This window comes from Sinocyclocheilus grahami, unplaced genomic scaffold (assembly GCF_001515645.1).
Source record: "Sinocyclocheilus grahami isolate Dianchi unplaced genomic scaffold, SAMN03320097.WGS_v1.1 scaffold464.1, whole genome shotgun sequence".
NCBI classification, from domain to species: Eukaryota; Metazoa; Chordata; class Actinopteri; order Cypriniformes; family Cyprinidae; genus Sinocyclocheilus; species Sinocyclocheilus grahami.
Window position 1 is genome coordinate 1,279,697 of NW_015505643.1, and position 12,370 is coordinate 1,292,066.

Sequence of the window (12,370 nt, forward strand, 5' to 3'; positions counted from 1 at the left end):
GGTTTTTGTTAAATGTGAGCCAAAATCATCACAATTAAAAGAACCAAAGACTTAAACTACTTCAGTCTGTGTGCATTGAATTTATTTAATACATGAGTTTCACAATTTGAGTTGAATTACTGAAATAAATGAACTTTTCCACGACATTCTAATTTATTGAGATGCACCTGTATTCTGTGGAAGGCGTAGGACCAAGAAATGTTCGTCCAATCAAAACGCTCGGTCCAAGTGTTTTAATTGGCTTTCCTATCTGCCTGTCAACGTATGTATTAGCATTCCTCTGCACACCCGTTTCGCGCAGACAGGATACGTTATCAGCGCGTTCATGCATGCTGTGCAGACAGAGAGAGAATGGCAGACAAACATCAACAACCCGATCTTCCTTCCTGGTATTGTAGTACTTTTAAAGTTTTCTCACCGGTGAATGGCACATGATGTAGTCCAGCGGTTCCCAATTCCAGTCCTCGCGCCCCCCGCTCTGCATATTTTGCATGTCTCGCTTAGTTAACACACCTGATTCAGATAACCAGCTCGTTAGATGTGAGCTACGTGCATGAACTGTGTTCCGATCGATATGATCCCTACACAGTGTTCATTACTCCCTACTTCCTGAGCAGGGGAAATCCGTTGAAGTTTACTTCACTTCGGAACATGGGCTGGAAATGGGAACCACTGATGTAGCCTATTGTAGTAATGTTGTCTCTGGTATTCTGGTCTGTGAGCGTATATGAGGTGGGAGGGTGGGACGTTCACTTTCAGCGCTATCAGGCTAAAGTTAGCATTTTCCAAGATCTCCTACTACACCTTTAAGAATTGTTTCTGGAACTAATAAATTTTTTTTTTTCATGTATAGATTCTTAAATTGTCCACTAACATCCTTTACTGTGAATGACTGGCAGGAGTGCTTACACAATGCTTACACAATACTTGTCTAAGCCCCCCTCGCTTGTGCTCACACACACACTCATGTGTACAGACACAGTTCCGGAACCGCTGTTCATAACACCTTACACTGCTCTACTCCTCAATGAGACTTCCTCTAATCCTTCCACCAACACACACACGTGTGAGTCTCTCCTGAATCTCAGTTCCTCTCCTCCTACACGAGTTACAGTCACATCAGCACTGAGAGAATAATTCAGAAAATAATTATAGACAAATAGATTTTGCATTTCACTACTAAGGCTAAAACAACTAGATCTATAACAATCAATAATGATAACAGCTAGCCAGCAATACATTTCAATATTGATTTATCTGTGCACAAGTTAGAACCTATGAGAGTGACGCCACTTTCAAGTAGTGAAAAACACATTTTTATGGGGAAAAAGATTTTTTACATTTTATTGTAATACTCCGTTAGATATTTGTAACAGCAAACACGTATCCTTAAATATCCTACACTACCTTTCAGGGTAAGATATTATGGTTTTGAAAACAGTCTCTTAGGCTCATTTTAAATATTATTACAGTTTAAAATAACTGTTCTATATTTTAATATATTTTAAAGTGTAATTTATTCCTGTGATGCAAAGCTGAATTTTCAGCATCATTACGCCAGTCTTCAGTGTCACATGATCCTTCAGAAATCATTCTAAAATACTGATTTGGAGCCCAAGAAACGTATTATTATTATCAGTGTTAAAAACTGCTGTGCTGCTTAACATCTTTATGGAAACCGTGAATAGAAAGTTCAAAAGAACAGCATTTATTTGAAATAGAAATCTTTTGTTACACTATAAATGTCTTTACTGGCACTTCAAAAAAAATAAAAATCCAAACTTTTGAATGGTAGTTGTATATGCAGTGTATGTAATGTTTTTTATACATAAAATTAAAAGTAACGTGACTAAAAAGCAGCAAGTTAAGTGTGAGTTCTTGGAAAATATTCTGCCTTTCAACTTTTAGTTTTAATTACTTTATTTAAACTGTTCTGCTGCTCCCACATTGTGTTTCGAACCACTTCACAATGTAACCTTTATATTCTAGACCCTTTTCATTACAGCTCTATCCAACAATGATGTGTCTGCCCACTGTTTTTGTTCCCTTGCAGCTTCTTCTATTGATCGTTTGACTGTCTCTCATACTTCAATACTGAGTTTCTCAGTAAATTCTCAGTAACACTATAAATGTCTTTACTGTCACTTTTGATCAATTTACTATATATCTTTACTAAATAAAAGTATTAACTATGTTAAAAAAAGAAGAAAATTCTTATTGACTCCAAACTTCTGAATGGTAGTGTATATGCAGCGCAATACTGTGTTTCAAATCACCTCACAATGCAACCTTTATATATGATGTGTCTGCCCACTGTTTTTTTCCCTCGCAACTTATTGTATTGATCGTTTGACTATCTCTCGTTCTCCTTCGACACGAGTTTCTCAGTAAATCTTTCATTCGTCTATGAATAGACCACAGTCTGTTTATAAGGGTAGTGCTGAAATACAGTATAAGCACAGGCTGCACTACATAGTGTAGTAAGAGAGAAAAATAGATGGAGTAGTGGAAAGAGAGAATGCAGAAAGAGAGTACGAGTCAAAACGGGAGTGAGTAAGGCTCTTCCTCAACTCAGGTGTTACTCTTCTATGCTGATACTGTGAAATGATTAGCACATTTAATGTCAAGTTTTGGACAAGGCAATGGTTTAAAGAAATAAGCACAGGTGAAATCAAGTGTATTTATCTGGGGCAGTTTAGTTGACAGACAACTGAAAGAATATAAAGTTGAATTCAGACAATGGCACTGTGCAGTTCAACGACATGATGTTCACTGACGTGATGGTAAATACAGGGTCCAAGCATAAAGTGCTCAAAAGGCTTTTTTAATCTGCAACAGGGACAGTTTGTCAGCACTTGAAGAGGTGGATCTGAAGGTGGGGAGACTGGAGGGGCGTGAGAGAGAGAGTGGGTGTCTACTGAAACCCGACAGCTCAGATTGTGTCTCCACACGCCAAGCTGTCTGGAAACCACAGTCTCACTCTCTCTCACACCAGCCTTACTCTTTCCTACTTTCTTCTCAAGCTTTCGTTACAGATGTCCCTGGTCAAAACCCACAACTGCTTCTGATTAGGGTCTTGGTTTCTTGGGCTCAAACAATGAAGTTACTCAAAAGAGCAAGATGGGGAGAAAAACAGAAAGAGAGAGAGACCAGGAAACTCTGAGACATTCTGAAGCACACCATGTGTGGGTTTGTTTGGTGTGGAATGATTTGCCAGCGCAGACCTAACAGTTTATATGACAGACACGCTAAGCTGGTGGACACCAGGTTGTCTTGCTACATCAGAGCTCTTCACCAGAGCATGCCAGACCAGGAAAAACAGTTACCACAGCCTGTTAGACCCTGCCTTGACCCTGCAGGCCTGTCCATCCTAAAACAGTCTTAAAACGACACTCCCTCCTATTGTTCAATGAAGCAGTAAAATGGTTTGGGCTTCCTTTATTATAAACTTCTATATAATTCAAACTTCTATCATTTCTATTTATATCTGCTGATATTAGAGATTTTTTACCGTTATCAGTCGATATTAAACATTAGAGAGGCAAAATATTATTAAAATACTGGCCAATACCAATAATCTGATTATTTCCAGTTAATACATTTGATATAATTAACTGTTATGGATGATATTATAATTCTATACTATTCTATACTATTTTGTCTAAATTAAAAAAAATGAACGTTCAATTAAATTTCCAACATCAGCTGATACCAATAAATAAAAAAAAATCTCTTAATACTGGCTGATGACTGATATGGTGGTAATATATTGTCCAATACTGGATATTTAATTGTGCATGTTTACTTAACCCATTTTTTCATATATATTGTCTATGCCATCATCTAACACACACTTAAAAGTTAATCTTAAAATACAAATGTATTTTAATAACTTGAATTGGTCTTTAGCATCTTTAGTGAATCATTTATTATAAGTATTAGGTAAATGATTAATATTTAACATTTCTATTATGGTTTCTATTCATGGTCTATTTGATTAAAATCAATACATTACCATAAATCTAAATGTAAAATAAAATAAAAAGTTGTATTATGTCACTGAGTATTCATAATCCTTTTTCTACAAAAAGCTGATTAAGACGTTGAATTGGTCTTTAGCATCTTTAGTGAATAATTTATTTTTAGTATTTGGTGAATGATTAATATTTAACATTTCTATTATGGTTTCTATTCATGGTCTATTTGATTAAAATCAATACATTACCATAAATCTAAATGTAAAATAAAATAAAAAGTTGTATTATGTATTGTGAATTGAGTATTCATAATCCTTTTTCTACAAAAGCTGATTAAGACAATCAAACTCAAAGAATTTAACAGGAAGTGCGGGTGGCTTCTGTGGTTTTGGATAATACCACTTCAAGTGATTCAAAAGTCTTTGAGCGAAGTCAAATCAAGGCCACATTCCCAGAGTGGCAAGCGAGCTGATAGATATGGCAGGAGTGAAGTGATTGCAGTAATCGTACCTGTACTCGGCTCCCCAGCCCTTCACGAAGCTCATGCGAATGGTGCACATGCGGGTGAGCTGGTACACGGCCTCAAAGCCCTGATTCACAGACTGGGCCAACAGAGCTGCAAACTCCTGGTTATTAAAGATCTTCAGATTACAGCCTGGAAAGACACAAAGCAGTTTGAAACAAAGTTCACACGATCAAAATCAACCAAAACAAACTAAAATGACGTAACTGATTTAGCTGAATGTCATGCAACTATCACGAAGGAAGCTCTGTTTTATCCTGTTTAGTACAGCTATTCAGTAACTCAGTTGTTGAACTCTCTGTTAATGAGGGCGATTTGTTGAGGGTCTCTCATTTTATCTTACCAGGTGGGATCTTGCAAACAGTGGCAGGGTGCCAGCCGTAACGTTGGTTACAGTTGGGACTCTGAACAAAAATGGCGCTGTCACTTAGGCACTCTGCAAACACTTCACCACCAATGTAGTACAAACGCACACCCCGGCCTGCAAAAACAGAAGGTTGCCACACAAGTATGAAATTACATGAAATAAAATATTTATTTTAAATTATGTTGTCTAATGAATGAGTGATTTAGAACGATGGCGTGTATACCAATGTGTCTGCGCGTGAGCTCCACAGCAGCATTGCGATTCACGTTGGACAGCAGGCCCAGGCAGAAGCGTTCAGAGTTGGACGGGTCTGTGAAGCCGTCTACTGTTAAAGAGGGCTGGGAGGCATGGAAAGTTTCACCGACTCTTTGGTTCAGCTCATAGTAGGAGATAGAGCACCAGAACGCTGGTTCACAGTATGTCACCGGCTGTAGATCTGATGGAGAGAGAGAAAAAAAGAACAATAAAAGGAGAGAATCCGCAAGGCACAGAAATGCACCGAAATAGGCAGTGGAAAAGAAATAGAAAGAAAAAGGAAAAAAGACAGGAAAAAGAAAAACAAATGGGTGGGGATACCCGAAGAGACAGAGCATGGGGGCTGGGAACTGACGACACTGTGATGTCAAGAGCAAATGTTACTTCCCAGAAATAAAGGCTGAATCGGGAAATACCATCATCACTTGGACGCAAAACTATAGAAAATTACAGGCTTTTGGCACTGGCCTTTCTCTCCGACATACGCACTCACCACTGCTGTGGAGAAGATGTCAGCGGTGTCTGCAAAAGCACGATCTGATACAAAAGGAATTGTGGGCACTCCCTTGCTAAGATGGTAACTGGAAGAATGTTTAGTGTGGGTGGTTGTCATCCAAGTTGTTTTGGGGACATACAAATAATCCTTTCACCAATTCATTTCCTCCGAGAGACTAAAAACACGTTTCTACAAACATTCGTTTGTGAAACTATTCAAAATGTGTATTTTTCATTACACACGGTAATATCAGTACAGTACAATCAGTCAGTCTGTGCACTGATTTAGGTCCAACAAGCTCTTAAATACACATAACGCAGTAAAAGTTCTTGGCTCATTTGAAGTTGGACTTAAGGAAAATTATGACTACAATAAGCGAATAAGAACTACTTTTTTGACACAGTCAGAGAGTGAGTCATTACACTGATTCAAACCATTAACTCAGTTCAAGACCAATTGTATTTTAATACAGTGTTCTGTCGCATCAGCATCTGAATCATGGAGAAGAACCATTAACATAACAGAATGTCAGGAAGACTCTGAAAAAGTCCCACAAATGGTGGCTCCCAGGAGCATTTGGACATTAAACGCAAAAATCTGTGTGTGCGTTCACACCAGCGTTGCCAGATTGGAAATGTCCAAGTATTGTACCAGAAGCTCAAAATTATCGTATTTGGAAGAAAATTATCGTAAATGAGTGAAACGTACAGAATACAGCTATTTATCTAGACCAACAACTTTTTGACAGAACCTGAATAAACTAGATAAATAACTCCGCCTGTGAGTTTCTGTCATCGGAAGCCTGCGTGTTGCCAGATGTTGAGGGGGTTCTTGCCGTCATGGACCGCAAGATAGTGCTCGTTGGCTTAAAAGCAGGGCACCCTCCTGAATTCTTAACACACTCTGAGGTGTGCACGAGCGCATTTATAGTGTCTGTAATACATCGTACAGAGGTCAAAATTATCGTAAAAATACGATAATTATCGTACGTATGGCAACACTGGTTCACACACATCCGGTAAAGATCCTGTAAAGACACGTGACATTACGGTGTGACGTGTAATGTGACGCGTTCTGTTTCACAAGCTGGCGAACGATCTCAGCTTCAGCGCGGATAGTGAGGAGCTACCTGATCTCTGCTTCATTACAGTTTGCACATATTTTTTCATCGCGAATGTTGATCTGCCTTCAAAACACCCAGTAAAAGAGTCGCACGATAACGATTTAGTCGCACTCTGGCAATTTTCCGGGACCAACGTGCAGTGTGAAAGGGGCTTAACTGACAGTCACCACTGATAAGCTACCACTAAATATTGTAGAAACTTAATTTGCTGTAAAGTTGCTTTGCAACGATTTGTATCGTGAAAAACTCTACCCACATCCGAAAAAAGTTAGCTTGCTAGTGTGGGAGTTTTTTTAGATTCTGTAAAAAATATGGTGAATTAAACACCCCAATCTGCAGGAAGTGCAGATCAACAGGAAGCTCTTTTTGTTTGCTTTTGGCCAGTTATGCTTACAAACTCACTCCCTGTCTCCCTACACTTGTATTTTGAGTGTGACTCATTGATCAAAAAAGAGAAAACGCAACAGTTAAAGATGAATTTAACTTGAATTTAATTTGTTGTTTTTTATTTCTATATATATTGTGATAATAGTGTGCATATATTTTTACCTCGTAAATCGTTATATCTCACGAAAATCTGATATCATGATCTGATCAAGACAAAAATAATGTAGACTCAACATGATGGTCAAATGTTAGTAAATCATGTTCACAGGTCACAGGTAATTGGCCTAAATAACACCTGGCAAAGGGAACACCAATGAAAACTAGCCGTTGAGCTAATTTGGGTACATTTACATTTATGAATGTTGATTAATGTACACTGGCCCTTTTTTTTTTTACTAAATAAATAAACTGCACTTGTCACTGCCACTCTGCTAGGACACCAGCGTGAATTTACGATACACACACAAGCAAAAAGAGTTACCTAAATTGTTATGGGCAGGAGAAACAGGGTTCGGTGACAGATTTGGAGACCCTGAAATGAAAAGGACAGATCAATGTTTTAATGTTGTATGAATATACACAGCACATTTTGATTAAATTACTTTTGATTAGATTACCAATAATTCAAGTGTGCAGAGTCAATTATTCCACTTCCATTCCATTAAAGTTACCACATGTGTTTGTCTCATTTGTCCAATTTTTCAGGTTTTCGTTCCTAAATGTTCTTCTGCACAGATCTACTTCCTTACACCACTGATTAAGTATCAGAAAGAAACTCAAAAAACAAAGTGGAAAAGTGATATGGAACTGAAATGCCACCAACAAACATAGAACTACTTCATAGTTGTGCAGTTATAGAAAATTCAGTGCATCAATGTGTCATCTTTAAAGAATGCAACATCACGGTGGTATAACTGGCATCACCTGTGTCCATACTGCGGTTCATCTGATGATCGCTTGTCTCTCCATCCTCACTGATGTAGCCTGGAGGGGGTGTTTCTGCAATACACACAAACACGCAGGTTAGCCTGCATGCAATTCATACACACTCTGTAACACATAACACATCCGGCAAAATCTAGCAGGTGCATCAGAGACAATGACTCACAAGGGTTTTATTTCCCCCCTCAGATTAAGACACATGATTTAGAAAGCTGGGGTCAGCTCAGTTTCAGCAGCAGGATATGAAACAACACACACTGCCTTATTACAGTAACAGCCTGCCTCTCTACAGCAAATGCTATTCTGATGGAACTAATCCCAGCCAAAGCCACTCAATACATACTCCATGGGATAATCTTCCTCTTATGTAGCCAAAACCACTTCAGCATAAATTGTGTTGTGTCCGTCTGATGCAACAACAGGTAAACATCTCTTGAGTATTCCTACAAATATAATAAACGACAGAACCGTAGCAGCTGGGTGGGATTAACGTGTAAATAGTTAAATGGCTGTGATTCTTTATGCCCTTTTTCTCTTTTAAGTTCCCTGTGTGTACAAATGAGGCTTCACATGTACTCTGTATGTGTCTAAGGACATGGGTGTGTGCCCTTCAGTGTCACATGATCCTTCCGAAATCATTCTAATATGCTAACAATGTTGAAAACAATTGTGCTGCTTAATATTTCAGTGGAAACAGGGATATATTTTTTCAGGATTTTTTGATTCATAGAAAGTTAGAAAGAGCAGCATTTATTTGAAATACTCATCTTTTGTAACATTATAAACATTAAGTCTTTCCTGCTCTAATGTATCCTTGCTGAAAAATTTATTAATTTCTTTAAAAAAAAAAAAAAAAAATGTACTGATCCCAAACTTTTGAATGTTGGTGTATATACAAGAGGTCAGAAATGCATATGACCACTTTATTTATAATGCAGATACTGGATCAGGGCTGCACGATAATGACAAAAATCATAACTTTTAATTATTCCCTTGACATTCTAATTGTGATTATTAATTAAGATTATCACAATCTACATTGAATGATGTTTATACTTTCTTTTGTTTTGTTTATTATTTCCACTTTATATCAAAAGGAACAATTACATTCCAAGTACAAATTTAACTTTGTGCCTGTCTGTTGTTTCTCACCACAACCCGCCACCTCCTTTACGATCTCTAAATCTTCTGATCAATTCAGTTCTATCTGCAATAACAGCAATTCATTTATTAAATTATTGCCAATTCCTTAGACACTTGTTACATAAGCCTCAAATGTCAACTATACATTGGATTGGTTTCTTCTTTAAATAAAAAAGTAAAAATAAGCATGATATTTTAATGTTATACTAAAACTAAAATTGAAACAATGGAAAACCCCTTAAGATAATATGTAGCAAGAAAAAAAACACATCTAAGTGGACTTTAAACGATTATTTGCACCTTTGAACGATTATGTAATTGTGGCATCCATAACTTTAATCGCGATTAGAAATTCAATTAATTGTGCAGCCCTACACTGGACAAAAGTCAATGACTGCCTTCTTACCTGTCAATCAACCACTGAATCAAAACAAGGGTTTTAAACTTTGCAGTTTCAGTGAAGCTTTAAAAGAAAATAACCGTACAATAATAACATTTGTAAAAGCACACATAAATATGCAAAACTATGACTGAAGCACATCTAAAGTTAAGTTACAGTTATAAATAAATCAGGTATAAATAACTACAATGATTCTGCTTGATGAACATGATTTTTTTCATGCATTTACTTGTCTTTATTGGTGCTTCATCAACACTGTTACACAATGATGTAGTGATTGTCTTCTGCCTGAATGGAGGCCAGTGGACAGGGCTATTGCTCTATCTGGTGTTTTGTCTCTTTCCTCCTCCTACATCCTTCCAGTAAAGTGATCCACCCACTGCCCACTAGACCACTGGAGCTACAGCTACAGGCTAAGCTTACTCGATTAAATCCGGAGAACACTTCAGATTGTGCTGCTTTATGGCAGATGATGACGATATATTATTTTAGAGGCCACTTGATGTTATTTGGTTTGGCTTTTCTGTTGTACCTCACGGCTAATCTGTTTTTATAACACTATGAACCTCAACTCCAAAAGTCTTCTCCAGTTCTTCCTTACTACTGTGTATTTGTCTCCTACCTGGTATGTAGTTGCTCTGGGGTTCGATGCCAGCGGGGAAAATGGTGTTTTCTGGGATGGAGTGACTGTAGTCATCCAGAGGAGGAAACTCACTAGGGATTTCAGTGTGACGAGGCACCAGCACTGGAGGAAGAACTTTAGTGAAGGAGAGAAAGTGAAAAAGAATGAGAAAGAAGAAGAGAAAAAAGATACCTAAATTGCAACACAAACATATATATTGATCCACAACTGGCACAACATACTGCAGATACTTCTAAAATACTATTAATGCTAAACAGGGCTGTGCGATATGGATAAAAAAATATATACTATCACAATGCAATTTCGACTATCACAATAGAATTTTGACACAATATTGCCTTACACTTTACATTCATAAATTTGTTCTGCTTGACTTTATCTGAAGTAGTTGCATAGTATTTCACTTGTTTTGTGACAAAACATTTTAAATAGCAGTGAAATTTCACAATTCTCAATTCCAATTTTGATACCACAGCAAAAACTACTAGCCTAACTAATATAAAGTTCAAACCTTATTAAAGAGAAAACACCTAGTTAAATAAGATAAGAAGATCAAATTAGAAGAACTAAACAAATTACAAGTAACAACAGAAATAAATACAACTGAACAAAGATACAAATTAATAAAACAGTGCTTTTAAGTCCCCATGAAATCAAAATTCAGGATCAATATGTTAGTCTTAATGTTATCTATAAGCCAGTGTGCTCCAAAACAGTGACAAAATTCTGATTTAGAAGATTCAAAGCTTGCAGTTCATCACTTCCGCCAAAACGGATCAACGATTTTTTTTGACGTCACCTTGTACTTCAGCTTCTCATCAAATCTTCTGACCAATCAAATGCTCTCTAGAATCCAAAGCGCTACACTATAAATAGACGCTGAAGCTGTGGCTGAGATCGGTCACTTGTTCACAGTGTAGTATTTCCTGTACAGTGAATGGCTCGTAAGTGCACAATGTAGGCGATAGGGAACGATTCAGATAGTGTAAATATGCTTTTGATTGGGGCAAATGAGGTCTGGTTTCACGTTGTTTCACGGGAACCGCGGCAGCACGCACAGTCTGATCCGGATTTTGGCTTTGGTCCAGAGACGCGATCGCACCGAGCGGATCATATGCGAGAGTCGGCATATATTAAAAACGTTTAAAACTACACAGCCTCAGCGTGATTATGATCACTATTTTGTTTTACTAAGAGTTTCATATTGAATCTAGGGGTAATCTATTAGACTGTGGCTGTCAAATGCGGCTTTACCAAGCTCAACGGCTCTGGCCCCGTGCAGATATAAACAAAACGCTATTGGCTAATTTAAAAAGGGGCAGGGCTTCTCGATATGTCCCGCCCTGTCTTCCTGTTTCAGTTGAAATTACGTCACCACATAGAATAACGCTGCGTGTTTCAAGGCACTTCAGGGGAACTTTAAGTTTTTCAGGTATGTCTGACAGTAGTATTACAGTACAGAAATTGAATAACCAAATGTAAAACAACATTGCATAGTCTTCATTGTATAAATTAATTATTGATTAATTTTTAAAAGTTACAAAAGTTATTCAGTCAAGAGCAGTGAGTGTTTTTCTCTTTGTTTTTTGTTGTTTGATTAACATTGAAACAGACATCAGAAGGTAGGCTGCTGTCCCTTTAAGACCTCATGTATGGATCTGTTATACTGATACACTTGCATTTTCTTTCTCAACTCTTTACTTTAATTTAAGATCTGAACATGAAAAGCGCAAAAAGACATTAAAGAGAACTATATTCGGAATTTGCTAGTGGTGGCTTTCTGTGCGCGCTTTGGGTGTGTGTGCACAGAAAACCGTCTCAGACAGTGTGCGAGTACCCTGTTTCTGTGCTTTCTTTCATGCCAGTACAGTAAGCCCGCTCTGTTCTTTTCTGTTCTCACACTAGAATTAGGCGTGTTGCATTCTGATAGCATACTGAGGGGGTGGCGAAGAAATTGTGCTTTTTGCGGTTTAGAAATCGCAGTCTCGCATCACAATTTTATTACGATTTTGATTAATCACACAGTAGGGCTGCACGATATTGGAAAAACTCACATTGCTATATTTTATTTTTCTGCGATATATATTGCGATATGAAAAAAAAAAAATCACCAC

The 12,370-nt window shown here is 37.6% G+C and overlaps 1 protein-coding gene across 1 annotated transcript in view; it reads right to left on the bottom strand.

The window, feature by feature from the left end:
* LOC107553101 (mothers against decapentaplegic homolog 3) overlaps window positions 1-12,370 on the bottom strand; it is a 51,416-nt gene that overhangs the window by 4,067 nt on the left and 34,979 nt on the right. Inside the window, exons 3-8 of the mRNA XM_016235223.1 lie at window positions 10,236-10,370; window positions 8,053-8,127; window positions 7,610-7,660; window positions 5,091-5,303; window positions 4,844-4,981; window positions 4,488-4,632 (exon numbers count right to left, since the gene is read on the bottom strand). Coding sequence (XP_016090709.1) covers window positions 4,488-4,632; window positions 4,844-4,981; window positions 5,091-5,303; window positions 7,610-7,660; window positions 8,053-8,127; window positions 10,236-10,370 — 757 coding nt within the window. The remainder of the gene's footprint in view (window positions 1-4,487; window positions 4,633-4,843; window positions 4,982-5,090; window positions 5,304-7,609; window positions 7,661-8,052; window positions 8,128-10,235; window positions 10,371-12,370) is intronic.